The sequence below is a fragment of the Physeter macrocephalus genome, chromosome 13, assembly GCF_002837175.3.
Source record: "Physeter macrocephalus isolate SW-GA chromosome 13, ASM283717v5, whole genome shotgun sequence".
Taxonomy (NCBI): domain Eukaryota; kingdom Metazoa; phylum Chordata; class Mammalia; order Artiodactyla; family Physeteridae; genus Physeter; species Physeter macrocephalus.
The window spans coordinates 12023727-12042190 of record NC_041226.1 but is presented as its reverse complement, the minus strand read 5'-3'; the positions used below and the strand labels follow the sequence as shown (position 1 = coordinate 12042190).

The 18464-nt window shown below is 35.9% G+C and overlaps 1 protein-coding gene across 9 annotated transcripts in view; it reads right to left on the bottom strand.

The window, feature by feature from the left end:
* Window positions 1-18464, bottom strand: part of NBEA (neurobeachin) — a 607387-nt gene that overhangs the window by 212200 nt on the left and 376723 nt on the right. For all 9 annotated transcript variants that reach the window (XM_055089393.1, XM_055089395.1, XM_055089397.1 and 6 more), the window contains one exon: window positions 16262-16405. In XM_055089393.1, coding sequence (XP_054945368.1) covers window positions 16262-16405 — 144 coding nt within the window. The remainder of the gene's footprint in view (window positions 1-16261; window positions 16406-18464) is intronic.

The window sequence follows — 18464 nt, the reverse complement described above, 5'->3', positions numbered from 1 at the left end:
TAAAAGACCATTATTTTGGGATAATAAGCATTGACTAATCTTTGTAAAATTACTAAACTTAAAATCCTGCATTATTTAGAAGAAATAAAACTAATCTGAGATCCTTTATGTTTACTGAAAAAGGATATCATTCCAAAAAAATTTTAAGATGAAAATGTAATAGGTAAAAATTTACAACTCTATAATGTGATAAAATTTGTAGGAAAATAACAGCATGAGTGACTGAACATATCTAAAATATTTATCACTGCTTTGGACTTATTTTTAAGTAGGGCACTATCAATTTAAAGAAAATGTTTCCCCCACAGAATTAAAAGAACAAAATGTTTGAATTTCAAAGCAATTGAAGAATATGAGAAAATAAGAAAGTTGGAACTTTGTTTTGGAATCCTAGGAAAACTTTAGGCATTAAAAAAATGGAGATGTCTGTGTATGTGCCTAAGGGAGAGGGAAGTTAGGGGCAAAATGCTGCAGAAGATCTGAGATTCCTTTTACCCAGAGTACTTACTTCCCTGGGTTTCAAGCATTTGAAATGCCTCAGAAAAAAAGAAAGTATAGTAACAAAATCTCTATCAGTGACGCTTTCCTTTATGTACAGAGAATATTGTTAGTGGTCCAAATATATTATCAGAACAATGATGCGCTGAAATTTTCAAAAACTTTTCTTGCGATGAAAAGAGTTACAGAATATTTTTGCTTAAATCAGGAAAATATAACTTGAACAACTGATAAAATACATAACCCAAGAGTTATAAATTTATCTTCCAGCATTATTGTCTCCTTCCCTAGCATACACACACCACACTACTGATTATATAAACACTGTATAAATCCAAATTTTATACCAAGCTCACTGTGCCCAAGAAGTGGCCTCTTTGTGCTCTCTGGTGACTTTCTGAACACAACCTATCCTCCTTAGATTGAGACGAACAATAATCAATCATCCCCACAGTGCAGTGGTTTCCTTAGATTATTACTGTGCAAAATGAGACAGGTGCTTGAGAATGCACATGATCTTTTCAGATCTGAGCAAACCTACCTCTGGTAAAACTCAGCTTACCAGAGTCCGAAACAGAAACAGAAAGAATGGAGCCCTCTATATAAGACCAACTGAAGGCTGCATTTTAACAAAATATCTGTTCACCATGGTAGAACATCTATCTAAAATCTCATTTAATGTGTTTACAATAAATAATTTTTAAAAGTCCTGAGAGAGAATCTGATAGGCTCTAACTTTAACATACCATTTATGTTTTTTGACTCCCTTGTAGGACAGATAATACTTTATGTTAAAAAGAAACCAACAGAAACTAGTGCATTTTCTACAAAGACAACTTTATAGAAGAAAAAGCTTACAAAGCATATATACTCTAAGTAAAATATTACTGATTTTCCAGCACAAAAATATACTAAAAACAGTGATAGTTTTTACGTTCATTGTGATAATTTGCTCTGCCTTTTGATGCACTAAGTGAGCCAGCTGAGATTTGTGTTTCTAGTTATATCACATTCAGTTCAACACATGGAATCCATTTTTCACTCTCTGGACGAGTATTGACTCTTTTATAGCACTAGGATATCATTTAATGATCAAGAAGAGTAAGTTCCTACTAGACTGGATGAGTGAATAAACCAGGGGAGATGACTTAAATCTACTGGACCAGGAGGACTAGGTCTTTGCACCCCTTGGTTGGACTAGTGCCTTGTCTTCACGTTCCCATGGTTTCCCGGGCACATCTTTATTGCAGCACTTGTATCAAATATTATGTGTTTAGAAGGCTGTTTCTCCCATTTGGCATAAGCTACTTGAAGACTGTGGCATTATCTTCTGCATCTAACACAGGCTCTGTCACACAGTAAGCATCTGTGTTTATGGAATTGGATATAGAATATAGAAAACGATATACACCATTGTTGCATTTATATGACATAGTAAAAAGGTCAATTAAAATAATAGATTACATCTTTTATATTTTTCTGGAATTGATTTCAAATCGTTCTTTTAAAATATGAAAAACATTACATTTTATAGAAGAGATCAATTTAAAATATGCTGAAAACCAGTAAGAGTTATAATGTAATTGGTCAGTCCAGCTATATCACATGCATACTATTATTTTTTTAATGACATAATTTTATAACTGCCATATTTTTCCCAGTGTGTAAGTTGCTTCCTCTTTGTAAATTAAATGCTTAGAGAGACATTTAACTCAGCATTCATTCATTCATTCGTGTAGTCAACAAAAATTATACACTGTTTTGTGCACTGAGAGAGAATGCAATAATGTATAAGACATGGATTTTACCCACAAAGAGCTTAAAATACATAGTAAAGATAAGAAATATACAGAAATAAGCTTCGCATAAGGGAGAAAGGGTTTAGCTAAGCATTGTTAAAGCACTTGACGTATGTGACTCTCATTTGTTCCTCATAATGTACCTAGGAGATAGCTACTGCTATGATCTCCATTTTACAGACAGAAAATGAGACTGGGAGCTGAAGTAACTTAGGGAAGGTCACACAACTAGGAAATGGTAGAGACAGGATTCAAACCTGGTGATCTGACTCCAGGGTATTTACTGTTATGTATACTGCCTCCCACCGAGAGAAGAAGGACAGAAAAGAAAATTCTATAGGCATTCACAGAATTGTGATGATTTCCAGCCTTTGTGGGGGGTTAGGGTGAGGCAGTGAACTGAAGTGAGCTGTGATGGATGGGTAGGATTCAGACTGGTGCACACGCGGGGAAGAGTGTTGTGAAGCAGGAGAAGAGTTTGAACAAACAGATGCAGGATATGGACAGTAGGAAATAAGATGGGCCAACGATTAGGAGGTGTAAAGGGGAGCACTGTGAGATGGGAGTGAAAAAACACACGTAGCCTCAAATGTCAGATTTTTTTTTAGGTCAAGGAACCAAAGATTAAAGCTCAGGTATTACAGTGTGGAGCAGTGGTGTCTGTCCTTTTTCGGGCTCACACATCTCTTAGAGAAGATGACTAAATATATGGCCCCTTCCTAGAAAAACTCACATATGAACATTCATCCATCCTGACCGCATAATAAATGAAGTATTCATATTTTGGAGAAAATGAAATTTGGTTGTTTATCTTAATGTCTTCCTCTATCTAAAGATTTTTCTGCCTCTGCATTTATTGTTATCTCTTTTTCTCCAGAAAATGTAACTTTCCTCCTGTTCAAGTCAGTTACTCTCTCCATCTGGCATTGGGTCCTACCCTCCTCCACTTTAGCTATGCTTTTATCTTGGTCTCCTCTCCTTTGTTAAGCTTCTGGACTTCAGTTTTCACCTCTTACTTCCTCAATCCTATTCACTCCTTTTGGCTTCACCCTCATCCTCTACTTAGGCCAAGGTGTTAGGGACATACATATTGATTAATATGCTAAAAGTCTGGAAAAGTCCCTCCATCAATTAAAAAAAAAACAACACAACCTGTGTAACATTTTATTTTTAAACCCAGAATTTTCCAAATACCTTTAACTATACTCTTTTTCTCATTAGCATATTTGAAAATAACTGTGTTCCAAGGAATACCAGTTTGGAAGTGACTGAGCCAGAGTTCCTTGACTTCTAAAGCATACTACAGACATAACTCATTTCATTGCACTTGGCAGAGACTGTGTTTTTTACAAATTAAAAGTTTGTGGCAACCCTGCATCCAGAAGCTCTATCAGCACCATTTTTCCAATAGCACTTGCACACTCCAAGTCTCTGTGTCACATTTTGGTAATTCTCATAATATTTCAAACTTTTTCATTATTATTATATTTGCTATGGTGATGTGTGATCAGTGATCATTGACATTAATACTGTAATTGTTTTGGGGCACCATGAACCCTACCCATATAAGACTAAACTTAATTGGTAAATGTTGTGTTTGTTCTGACTGCTCCACTGACCATTCCATTCTCTTGTCTCTCTCTCTCCCTATTCCCTGAGACACAACAATATTGAAATTAGGCCAATTAATAGCCCTACATTGACCTGTAAGTATTCAAGTGAAAGGAAGAGTCACAGGTCTCTCACTTAAAATCAAAAGCTAGAAATGAGTAAGCTTAGTGAGGAAGGCATGTTGAAAGCAGAGATAGGCCAAAAGCTAGGCCTCTTGTGCCAAAGAGTTCTCCACGTTGTGAATGCAAAGGAAAAGTTCTTGAAGGAAATTAAAAGTGCTACTCCAGTGAACGCATGAATGGTAAGAAAGGGAAACAGCCTTATTGCTGACTGGAGAAAGTTTTAGTGGTCTGGATAGAAGATCAAACCAGCCACAGCATTCCCTTAATCCAAAACCTAATCCAGAGCAAGGCCTTGACTCTCTTCAATTCTATGAAGACTGAGAGAGGTGAGAAACCTGCAGAAGATAAGTCTGAAGCTAGTAGAGGTTGGTCCATGAGATTTAAGGAAAGAAGCCATCTCCATAATATAAAGGTGAAAGGTGAAGCAGCAAGTGCTGATGTAGAAGCTGCAGCAACTTATCCAGAAGATCTAGCCAAGATAATTCATGAAGGAGGCTACACTAAACAACAGATTTTCAACGTAGATGAAATGGTCTTCTATTGGAAGAAGATGCCATCCAGGACTTTCATAGCCAGAGAGAAGAAGTCAATGCCTGGCTTCAGAGCTTTAAAGGACAGGCTGACTCTTTTGTTAGAGGCTAATGCAGTTGGTGACTTTAGGTTGAAGCCAAAGCTCATTTACCACTCTGAAAATCCTAGGGCCCTTAAGAATTATGCTGAATCTATTCTGCCTGTGCTCTATAAAATGCACTAACAAAGCCTGGATGACAGCACATCTGTTGACAACATGGTTTACTGAATATTTTAAGCCCACTGTTAAGACCTACTGCTCAGAAAAAAAGGTTCCTTTCAAATTATTACTGCTCATTGACAATGCACCTGGTCACCCAAGAGCTCTGATGGAGATGTACAAGGAGATTAATGTTGTTTTCATGCCTGCTAACATAATTTCCATTCTGCAGCCCATGGATCAAGGAGTCATTTTGACTTTCAAGTCTCATTATTTAAGAAATACATTTCAAAAGGCTATAGCTGCCATAAATAGTGATTCCTTTCATGGATTTGGGCAAAGTAAATGGAAAACCTTCTGGAAAGGATTCACCATTCTAGATGCCATTAAGAAGATTCGTGATTCATGGGAAGAGGTAAAAATGTCAACATTAACAGGTGTCTGGCAGAAGTTGATTTCAACCCTTATGGATGACTTTGAGGGGTTCAAGACTTCATTGGAGGAAGTAACTGCAGATGTGGTGGAAATAGAAAGAGAACTAGAATTAGAAGTGGAGCCAGAAGAGGTGACTGAATTGCTGCAATCTCATGATAAAACTTGAAGAGTTGAGGAGTTGCTTCACACAGATGAGCAAAGAAACTGCTTTCTTGAGATGGAATCTACTTCTGGTGAAGATGCTGTGAACACTGCTGAAATGACAACAAAGGATTAAGAATAGTACATAAACTTAGTTGATAAAGCAGTGGTGGGGTTTGAGAGGACTGAGCCTCATTTTGAAAGCTGCTCTATTGTGGGCAAACGTTATCAAACAGCACTGCATGCTACAGAGAAATCATTCGTGAAAGGCAGCGTCAATCCCTGTGGCGAACTTCACTGTGGTCTTATTTCAAGAAACTGTCATGGCCACCCCACCTTCAGCACCCACCACCCTGATCAGTCAGCAGCCATCAACATCCGGGCAAGATCCTCCACCAGCAAAAAGATTCTGACCTGCTGGAGGCTCAGATGACGGTTAGCATTTTTTTTAACAATAAAGTATTTTTACATTAAGGTATGCTATTGCACGCTTAATAGACTACAATATGATATAAACATTAAATATAACTTTTCTATGCACTGGGAAAACAAAAAAATCATGTGCCTCGATTCATTGCAATACTTGCTTTGTGATGGTCTGGAACCGAACCTGCAATATCTCCAAGGTAAGCCTGTCTTCTCTCCTGTTCTCTTTCTGCCTGACTTCCTTCTTGGTATCCCTGAGGAGCTGTCCTTTGTTGGCCAATTAAACCTTGTTGTTCCACAGGGGATCTGACTTTGGGCTGCTACTCTTCTCTTTTTATATTCTCACTTTCCTTGGGTGATCTCAGAGGTTTAAGTTATGAGCTCCATGCCCAACTTGGTTCTCAAATTTCAAACCATTCTATACATTTGAAAAATGTGGATACCCAACAGACCAATCTAACCAGTCATTTTCATTCTTCTCTCCCCTAAAACCCTGCACCTTTACATTCCCAAACACATTTAACAGCTTCCACATCATTTCTTCTCCTGGGACAGATTCCCCTCGTTCTTACTCCTCACAACTGGTCAATTATCATGGTCCTCCACATCTTACCTCCTAAGTGTTGTTAGAAGTTGCCCTCCTCTCCTCTTTCCTCCACCACCAATTTAGTTTAGGCTCTCATCACCTCTGATCTGGACAACAGCCTCCTGCCTCAAGTCTGGACATCCTAAAACCATAATCTGTACAGTGGCCTGAGTAATCTTTAAAAAAACATAAATTAGATCTTTTCATGCTTAAAAGTCGTTCATTGTCTCACTGTAGCCTTTAGGATAAAATACAGGTACCTCATGGCACAAAATGCCCCCCACCCCAGTAACCTTCAGAGATTTCTGCCTCATACTTCTACCTGAATAATTTAGACCTACTGTAGTTTCACAGAGAAGGTGGTAGATTAGCATACTATGTTTACATGTCGTCTGTAACAACTCCAAATCTTTCTAAATCTTTTACTTATGATTAACTAAAAGGAACACCCATCCAGAATCCACATGGCGGTCAAGGGTCCTGTTTTGTGTTATCATGGCTTCCTTTGTAGATGAAGGATTTTTTTTTTTTCTTTTCATTATCTGTCCTCCCTCTACACTGTAAACTCCTTGAAAGCAGGAACTTTAATCATATGTGTCTTTTTGCTCCAAGCACCCAGCGTAATGTCTTGCACACGGTAGATATTCAATATTTTATATTTGTTTTGTTTGGATAACCACATCCAACCTGAGTCAAGTTGGGATCTGGCAACAGAGAATAAGGACCCAACAGGTCCTTCCAGCTCTTATCTTTATTGTGTGTGATGAATTTTGACATTTTCTATTTGAATCTTTTCATTTTATTTCATTTACAAATAATGCTGGTAATAGTCCAAGTAATTGATTTGCTAACACACCAATGGGTTATAATTCAGGATTAAAAAAAAAAAAAAATAAAGCACTGATATAGTAGAATGAACAAGGGCTTTTGGAGAAAGAAAAGTGGGCTCACGTATTGGTATTTGTTATATGATCATAAATAAATACCCCAACGTCTGACCCTAAGTTTCCACATATGAGAATGAAGTATAATACCTAACTCATAGAGTTGTAAAGTTATCTGCCAGCATCATTTGCCCATCCACACTTACTCTTTACTACTTTAACTAGCTCATTCCACCCCCAACCCCGAAAACTTGCTGGTGAATGAAGACTTATCCACACAACCCAATCTTAGATGCAAGATTTATTATTATTATTATTATTATTATTTTTTTTTTTGTGGTATACGGGCCTTCCTCTGTTGTGGCCTCTCCCGTTGCGGAGCACAGGCTCCGGACGCGCAGGCTCAGCGGCCATGGCTCACGGGCCCAGCTGCTCCGCGGCATGTGGGATCTTCCCAGACCGGGGCGCGAACCCGGTTCCCCTGCATCGGCAGGTGGACGCGCAACCACTGCGCCACCAGGGAAGCCCGCAAGATTTATTTTTAAAGAAAGTTTTCTGTGATATTTGGTTCTTAACATTCCTTTTTTAGATACAAATTGAACTGAAATAGGACTACAACTGTATTTAGCTGTTTCATGTGTTAGTGACTTAAAATGAAGGAAAAAACACATAAAACATTACTATCTGTCATCTTCTGATCAATAAAACTGCCTAAGTATTTTATCTGGAAAGAAGATATTTTACAATATTTAGCCAGCAAACTGAGGCTGACTTTCTCTTCTTTTTTGCTGATAAAAAGTTCTAGATTTATATTTACTGGACTGATGATTGATCTGATGGAGCAGGTTCTACTGGAATAACTACTTATAAATGGATTTCCATGTAAAACTTGTCCTTAGTGCTGACTGTTTATGTTGAGGTACCTTTGCAGGCTGTTGCTCTGGCTTCATAAGCACTAAGTCATCGAAACAAAATAATTAAATAAATAAAATATTTTCAGTATGCAGAAAGACTAATTTGTCCTTTTGTATGGCACTGCTCTAAATGTAGTGGCAAAATCAGTTTTTTACCTATTTGTTAATTAGTGCCAAAGTCTTTCAGAGCGATGGCAGAGCACTCAGAGGTGAGGCAGTGATGAAACCTCACCTCTTCCTCTTCTCCAAGTTGCTAAAGCCCAGAGTTCGGCATTAGGAAAACAGTTTTGTTATCTCACACTTTTTTTCCTCCAAGTGTGACAAATGTGGTGACCCATATGTTTTCAACAGGTGAATAATATCCTCATCATATCCTCTTTAAAAAACACATTTGAAATATTAGCTGCCTACATATAGGAGAGAGATGGTCTATTGATAAGTGAGTTGAGTTGTTCATTGCCACTACTTTTCAGGTTGGTAGTAAGTATAACTATAAATCTGTAGAGGGATTACTTTGTGGGAAACTCTCCATACAGAGAAAACAGTAAAAAATAAAAACCGGTTTCAACTAGAACACTATATTAGAGAGAATAGACCTCATCACTGTGGTTTGTGAAAGATTTGCAGCATAACAAAGAATGGCTTATTCTTAAAATTAAAAAAAGATGTAAGAACATTATATATGAGCTGAATCATGGTTGATGTCTAACAAACATAGTTGAATTATGTCCTTTTATTATATTTTAAATTTACAAAGTTTGGTTAGTGGGATGTTGTTACAGTTAAAAGTACCTTAAAAGTGTTTTTATAGACTACAGAATCCATGGTTGGAGAGGACATACATTTTTGGAGATACAGAAAGATGGATACAGTAAAATATTTGCAGACTCTAAAATGGTCTTGTAGACATTGTAAAAATAATGAAGAAAGGCTAAGAAGGCTAGATATTCAAGGTGAAGCTTTTATTGATTTTCACAACTTTTCAGCTGAATTAAAAAATTAATTTAGAAGTTTAAGCATTTTAGCTTTTGTAAGAAATGGGCATGTGTTAATGTTGTCTCTAAGAGCTTTGCGAATTCTCTGTTTGAAGCTGAACACGAACCCTTTGGGTATACTATTTATGACTGCAAAGCAACTTCCTAATTCAAAGAGAGAGAAAAAAGACTTATAAAGACTCATAAGGCTTTTTCAACATCAAATAGCTTTTACTAAACAACATTTTGATGAGTTAAGTGTGAGTGAGTCAGGGACATATGGATTAAATTTCCCTTAAAACACATTTGGGTTTAAAAATTAAGGGGAAAATCCTGAGCAAAATGCATTTCAGAGAATCCAGAATGTTTAAAAGATATTTTCCCCTAAATACAAATATCAGGTTGATTCCAGTCTAGTTAGACTTTGTAATTAAAACATCTTAAGTATAACTGTTAAGGAATTTTTAAAAAATACTAGTTTTGTCAGGAAAAGAATCTTCATTAATCATATTAGAATTGGACTGTGTGGAATAGTTAGGCCTGACTCAAGCAGACATGATCTGAGTCAGAGTTTATCTGCATCTATGAAACAACTGACCTTGTTCTCATCTACAGTATTTATATTCTTATTCCATTAAACAATTATAGTAAATTTCTTCTGTGCTTTTGGCTTATATTCCTTTTTCTTCTTTAAATAACACATTTCCCTGAAAAACTCTATTTTTAGAATTCTGTTGTTCCTTTCATTTTATTATTATAATTTTCTAGACTCTTGAGTTCTTCCTTCTTGTATGCCCTATACTTTGCTTTTATCTTCCTTTCTTATTAGCTGAGTTTTCAGGTAACAGTCACTCCTTAAATAAACAACTTTGCCTCTGGTAGATGAACATTTCAAGTTAGAACATTTAAAGGCTTAAATTATCTATCTGATCATCTTAATTGTCTACTTTCACTTATTAGGGTAGGCATATTCTATACCATAATTCCTGGTTATTTGAGTTGCTGAGTAGGGGTAGCAGAGCTGGTTCTCCTGCTGACCTTTTTTTTTCCTATCAGTCTCTGAACCCCAGAGTTCTACAGTCACTAAGTATTCAAAAACTGTTACTGAGTAAGTAAATGAGTATGTGAAATGCAGTCAAAGAGAGATTTAGGGAGGTAGGAATGGTCAACCTTAAAAAAATTCTAAGTAAATAAGCGCAGGGGGCCAACTGTACAGTGACGGATGGTAATTAGAATTGTGAAGGTGATCGCTTTGTATTTATACAGATGTTGAATTATAACGTATGCCTGAAACTTTCATAATTTAAAAAAATTCTAAGCAACAGTTTCCTCCTCCGTCCCTATCATTTGATACCTGCTTTTAGTTTGAATTGGTAGAACAGAGATTGTATGAAATGCAAAGAATTTGACTTGTTAACAATAAGAAAAACAGTCTGAACAGGTACTGCCCTCTAAACATCAGTGAAAGTGCATGGGAACTGTGATGAGCTTCAAAGGTGAGTCACATGGGGAAAGTGATTGTCATTTAGGAGAACCTCCCATTGACTACATTCTATTTCTCTTAGTAGACCTCCCTTATTTCTATATTTTTCTCATTCTTAAATTCACATAATGCATTTCTTCTAAGTTTCAGATTCTTGACTTTGGTTAGAGTATGTACGCGTGTGTGTGTGCGTGTGTGTGTGTGTAAAGGATTGTAAATCTACCATTTTGAAAACCCCACACACAAAAAGTCCAACCTTTACACTCTAACACTTCTTCCCCATGTTGCTAGTTCCCTATACTAATTATTCTTCTAAAAATATTCAAAATAACATTATAGTCCGTTGGTTATAGGACATCTTTTCCATGTGATAGAGAGAGTTATTATTTTTTTGATTAAGAGTCACAGTGGGGGGCTTCCCTGGTGGCGCAGTGGTTGAGAGTCCGCCTGCCGATGCAGGGGACACGGGTTCGTGCCCCGGTCCGGGAAGATCCCACATGCCGCGGAGCGGCTGGGCCCGTGAGCCATGGCCGCTGGGCCTGCGCGTCCGGAGCCTGTGCTCCGCAACGGGAGAGGCCACAACAGTGAGAGGCCCGCGTACCGCAAAAAAAAAAAAAAAAGAGTCACAGTGGTATCTTGATGTTAAAAATGGGGACCTTAAGAGACATTTAGTTAAAATGACATAATTAGTAGAAATTGGGATGGAACCAAGATTAGCTTAACTTTAGATGTTCATACCCTGGAAAAGACAAGTAATGAGTTGAGTCATTATTTGAATGATTTAATTAGTACGAACATATGATCTGATAATTCAAGCTCCCAAATACTTAATTTCAAGAGCTCAAAAGTTTTATTTTGTCTCTTTGTTTTGGTATAAATTAACTAGATAATTATCTCAGCTCTCCAGTTTACCTATAATGAACTTTTTCAATGGGAACATTTTCAGGGCAAGTAGTGTTGTTAGATTTCTTCATGGTTCAAAGGTACATGGGATATGGTTGATAGCCTTAAGGAATTTACAGTCTAAAAGGAGAGAGAAAACATATAGAACAGCATCTACAAAACAAGGCTTTATGTAATAAGTGTCTTAAGATTAATATAATCAAAATTTGGGGGGCAGTTGTAATAAAAAAGGTAGATAATAACCAGCATTCGGAAGAATGTGGAGAAATTGGACCCTCCCACACTGCTGATGGGAATTAAAATAATGAAGCCACTTTGGAAAACAGCCTAGCAGTTCCTCAAAAAGTTAAAAATGGAGTAATTATTTGACCCAGCAATTCCATGCCTAGGCATATACTCAAGAGAAATAAAAACTTACATTCACATAAAATGTTGTAAATAAAAGTTCATAGCAGCATTGTTAGTTATAACAGCCCAAAAGTGAAAACAAACCAAATGTCCACCAACATTTGAATGGATAAATGACAAAGAATGGATAAACAAAATGTGGTACATTCACACAATGGAATATTATTCGCCGTAAAAAAGATATACATATTACAACATGGATGAACCTTGAAAACATCATGCTAACTAAAATAAGCCAGTCACAAAAGACTGCATATTATATAATTCCACTGATATGAAATGTCCAGAATAGGCAAATCTATGGAGACAGAAAGTAGATTAGTGGTCCTCTAGGGCTGTGGAGGAAGGATGGGAAAGTTGGGGGGAATAGCCAAAGAATATGAGATTTCTTTCTGAGGTGATGAAATGTGCTAAAATTGTGGCAATGGTTGCATAACTGTGAATATACAAAAATCATTAAAATCATTGTGCACTTTAAATGGGTCAATTGTATGGTATGTGAATTGTATCTCAATAAAGTTGCTGCCAAAAAATGTTACGGGGTGATAAGACTGGCTAGTGAATATTTCACACAGTATTTTATTTGAATAGTTATAAAAAAGGGTAGAGATTTTGATAGGAGGAGATAAGGGAGGGTGTAGATTAGAGATGTGTGAAGGATATTTCAGGTAAAAAGAGAAGTTTGGACATTGGTGGTGTGGGCTTGTAGAAAATCGTTTAAGTTATTTGACATTAAATACATGGGTGGATTGTTGGTAATAACAGCTTACATATACACAAACAAAACATTTTTAACAACTTACAGAACTGATAAAGCGTGAAGAACCATCATCATTAACATTAACTCAGAATTCTCTAAATTAGCAAAATTACTAACATCTGGAAGTAACAATAAAGGAATCCGTACGAATTCTAATTCTATTATGTAAAATATTTCTATTGTTACCCGCATATGTGACAGAACTACTACTCTAAAAGAAATGAAATACATTCTATTAGTGGGAGACAAGCCTTTCTATCAATTAAATCATTCACTTGTCAATTCACACAAATTTGAGTTAATTTTAAATTTTAGTTACTCAATAATTACTTGAAGAAATAACCTGCCAAGCTAAATTTCAAATTAAAATAAATAATTGAGATTTTAGATTAAAATCAGTTGAATTACACAAATTAATTTCAATGTTTTAAGTAACAATATAATTAGTAAGTTGAAATTTTTAATTACATATGAAATCTTAGGTGCTAATTCACTTTGGTCAATCACTACAAACTAAAAAAGTAATTAAGATAAATTAAGTTAGGTGTTATTAATGTAATAATTGATTGCCACAGTTCTATATTATAATCATATTAGCCATTTGCAACAATACATAATAAACTGAGTAATTACTAGTCACACATATTTAACTTGCCTCTTGAGATGAACAGCTTGGGAAGAAAGGGAACTAAAAGTGAAACAGAAAATTGTATGACATTTAAAACTGTAGAACTTTGCGGACATTGTATCTTTATTAAAACTAGAAAATTCCAAAGAAAATGGAGAAAACGTGAGAAAGGGTCAATGTTTAAATACAATTGTGCTGAAAATACCCTGTCAGATTTTTTTAACTTACTAGATGATTTGGGGGAACACATATATAAAACTAAAATGAATTATTATGCTTATTCATAAACTTCTAAGTATAGTATACTGGAGCCAGTGTAAAAATTGAGTTATAAACTGAGGATCTTGTTTTTACATCATTTTAAGAGTCTTTAAGTATATACACATATTTATTTAAAGACACTATTTGGTGTATTTTAGTTTGTGCCATATACTACATATTTTTAAGGAAATACATTATTTTATATACTTGTTAACCTTATGCAAGCTACTTAAATTTGTCTTGACCTCTACATCCTCATTTGTAAAATTAAGGTAATAATAATAATTGTATCTACCTCTCAGGATTGTTGTGACTATTAAATAGGTTATTGCACATGAAACCCTTCAAACACTGCCTGGTTTCTAGCAAGGCACGCTGGTTATACTTCTTCCTCTTTTTTTTCTTTTTATAAACAGAAACTGATCCTAAGAAAGACATTATTATTTAGCAAATTTTGACTTCTGAGACAGAAATAACAATTATTTGGATAAGAATTTGTTAGAGCAACAAAAAAAGTTATGTATTTATGTGGTTTAAAACTTACAGCTGATTTTTTTAAAACCTAAGAATACTGGTTTATAATTAACTTCCAAAATTGTTTTTATGTGACACTGTCACTACCATGGCAGTCCAGATTAGTAAGTAGGCTTCAGCATTTACAGAATGAATCTGTTAGACACCTATATATTATGCAGACTGTTTCTGTGACTGTTACGTCTCCCTTCACAAAATATCCATCCCCTACTTCTTTTCTACTGCATTCAAAGTTCAGGGTCACATTTGTGCACTGCTGATTTAAACATGAACATTGTAGACTAAGTAGAAGATCAATATTTTAGGACAGTTTATAAGATTTTTCAGACACGAGGATTCCACAGAAAGAGTATGAGTTAGGACTTGGTGGATAGGGAAAAGATCAAATCTGCTCAAAGAAAAATCTGTTTAAAACACAGAAGTTGTAGGAGTATTGATAGAGACAGTTGGTTAAGATTCGATTTTTAAACAATTTATTTCAAGCCTACTTTCATTGCTCTTTACATATTTTGACTTAAAGTTATTTTGAGAATTTTGTTTATAAGCATAAATTAATATTAATAATTATCCAAGGTACCATTAAAAGAGAGAAATATAAAGGAGTCATTAATCATTACCAGATTTTGCTTCTGGTATTAGTGGGCAGATCTTATCATAATAAACTTCAAGGTACTAGCCAAATTTGTATCAACTAATTACCTTTAGTGGGAACTAAAGACCAGAGATGCTAAACTAAACTGTATAATTACTGAACATATCTGTGAGGATATGTGAATGAGGAAAGGCAACACAATATCTCAAAAGGTCAGAAATCGTGTTTGGGAATTTTCTCTAGTTCTTTAGGATCAAGAATAAGATCAGAAAACGAGAAAACAATCTGTGGCAAAAAGAAATAATGGACTTCATTTGCTTAAATTGCCAAATGGCCTCAGATAAAAATCTCTGAACTACTAAAAAAACCCACAAAAACAACAATACTAAAACTTGAACATTTCCTCAGGAATTCAAGGCAAACATTTGTTCATGGACTTAAGATTAGTTTTAAATAGGAAAAATCGTTTTCATGATACAGAATTGCTAATAACATAGGAGTATCCAGGAGCTGGTGTTAGAATAACCTTATTAAACATTTTCTAGAAGAGGAAGAATAACATTCCTCTCCAGTTTACAATTAACAATAACATCTTCTCTTTGGTAAAATGAGAGATTTCTAACTGGCAGAAATATTGTTGGAGACTTTCCTAAAGCATGCCAGGTAATTTTCAGCTCATTTCTGGAAACAGGAGCGCTATTTTGTAAACATAATGATGAATGTAAGTGCACTTCTCTATTGTCATCTGCCACTCCAATGTTGTATGGGGTGAAAATATAGAATAGAGGTAAGATTCAACCACTTTTGAGACTCTAAAGCAGGAGTTTTTAGCCAGAGATCTAGGATTTGATTCCACAGACTGGTTTCCAGGGGTCAGTGAACCCTCTGATACTGTGTACAAGATTGTCGGTGTACCTTCATGAAACAATCTGCTTTCATCAGATTCTCAAAAGTGGTTTAAAAACAAAAAGTGGTTACATGCCAACACTAAGGTATATATAGCCCATTGGGCCATTGTAGATGCTGCTCTGAATTGACCTTAGACGAGCACCAGGACAAAGTGAAAACTGAGGGTGGGCAGGTGAAAGTATGTCTCCTAGTAGTGGGGATTAGCAGTGCGGGGAGAGAGAAAAAAAAACAGGGATGGGAGGGGCATTCCCAAGAGTGACAGCAAGAAGGAAATGGCTATTTCAATGGTCACCTGCCTGAAGTGGCTATTTTTCACAGCTGTTAGCATGTTAGTCATATGTGAAGTCTACCATCCCGTTCCCCACGCCAGCCCCCCAATTATTTAGGCAGTTAGATGGGAACAGTTTATGCTATCCATTATTTCTCCTATAGTAAAAGTTGCTCTTCACTAGACAGAAAGTGGATGCTATTCATTTATCATTAGTTTGATATCTACTTTCCTCTTTTCAATACTAGAAATGAGATAAATTATTAACATTCACATGATTGAGCATTGCTCCAACCACTGGCACTAGCTTATTCATCAGGAGATAGATTTTAAATTCAATAACTTTGTGTGCATTTATTACTTACAACAAATAAAAAAACTATTTTAAAATGTACCTGCAAGATTGTCGATTTCCTTCTCTTGGAGCAGACTGACTGCATCGTCATCTCCTTCCAGCATGAGCTCTGTCTCTGCATTCTGGTTCACTATTGCTTGACTTCGGAATGTTTTCTTAGACTTTACTACATCTTCTTCAGTGCCTGATCACAACCAAAACATAATAATTTAGGTCATTGTGATTTACTTTCTTATAAATCCATTTCTTTCCTATAAATATATGCTGCATTTACATACTACTTTCAATTATAGAAGATTTTTACCTTCTTTATCTTGTTTGGTCTAAATAACTCCACGAGAAAGGCAAGGGGTGTAATCACCTACTCTTGTGTTGCAGATGAGGAACAGGCTGAGAAAGCTACATGCCTTGTTGGGGAATCTAGGACTTGGGACTCTAAGATCACTGCACTTTCTACCAAAAATCTGTACTTCACCACAAACTTGCTTTTCTGATCCATAAAATTAAACACTTTTACACAATTATACTTCAGTGTGAATGAGATAATCAACTGATCAGATCATTTTTTAAAGTAGATAAGTATGAAGAAAACAAGAAAGCATTCACATCTGAAGGGAGAAATGGTTGTTACTGGGAAGCTACAGAAACGCAGAGTAAGGAATGATGTAGACATATAATGTACATCAAAACAGCTATTTCCGTAGCAATGGATGCAATAAATAATGGCTTTCTAAAGTGATATCCTTATTTTGATATAAAAAATAGTACAAAAGGCCAAAATTCAAACACACAAAAAATAACTCAGAAAAACTGAAATATAGCAAGAGTTGATCTAGCAGTAACTTGTTAATCAATGCGCAGGTTAGAAATTACAACACATTTAAATCTCTCATGGATTTGACTGCTTAACAAATATTTCAATATTTGCATTCAAACATCTGCTTTGGCAGGTGCCATTGAATCTGAAATTATCTGAGCTACAAGTAAATTATATGTATACAGCTAAGAAATACCTTTATTTCATGTCACTTGAAGTTGGAATTCAACCTGGTAGAAAATGGTGTAATTTACTGTGTTCTAGCTTTAGTATTAGGATATAGGCTTCAAGGAGCAGCATTAACTAGAAAAACACCTTCCCATTTCATCTGGTATAGTGGATATATTCCTGAATATGGGAGCCTAATAAATCACTGCTACACAGTATTTTTGTATCATAGTTTTAGGGGATGTTATGGTATTGTGTACACATGAATGCAATTACTCTACAAATCTTGTCATGCCTTTGGCCAAAATCCTCTCCAGTGAACGATGAATACTTCCGGTCAATTCTCCTAGGCCCAGTACAGGACTTCCAACAGTCCCTTACTGCCTGTGGATATTTGCTCAACCATTTTCTTGGACGTGCATCTAGCTGTGGTAAAACTTGCATTGTAAACCAGACTGTTAGCTTCTTTCTTTGCAGCTTTCACATTTCTTTTTGTTAGTGACTCAGAGCCAATTCTGTTTGCTAAAACATTAACAAATTGACGCAAAGGTAGCCCAGAGAGGAGTAAAAAACACACGTTGAGGAACACAGCATGTCATGACAGCACTGTAGAGTGTCACTGGCTGAGAGGTACCATCTGTCATCCTAGCTCTTACTGGACAATAGCATCTAGAGAGCATGGTTTAAATATAGCTTAACAATATAAAGTAACAGATTGTTAAATATATCTTTCAATAAATACTTCAGAGACATACAGATCAATGCTACATGGAAGGTGAGGGGAATTAAATGGCTTATATGTGTAGTCTTCTTTCACTGGCCCACAGATGATTCTTATTTCTGGAATAAAAGCTTGAGGATTGATTACTGAATGCTCCAGAACCTTATCTTAATTTCATTTGGATTCTTGGTGATATAAAGCCAGCACAACAGTAATCTTCTGGGGACAGCTATCTTTATACGTTGTTTGCTTCTTGGGTAGTAACTTAATTTGAGAAACTCGGAGCTTGCATCATCTGAGAACAAAGTGGCAAATCCAGTGATTAATAACCAAGAAATCCCTCCTGAGGTCTTTGTAGCCCTATTTCTACTAGACATCTTCAGCTGGATATTCCTAGTTCCACGTTTCCCTAACTGAACGAATTATCTTTGGCTTCTTCACCTCCTCCTATTTTGATCTACCCACTTAATTAAGCCACCGACACAGGATTCATCCTGTAAGGTGACGGACTCGACCCATCTCAAGCCATCATCATTC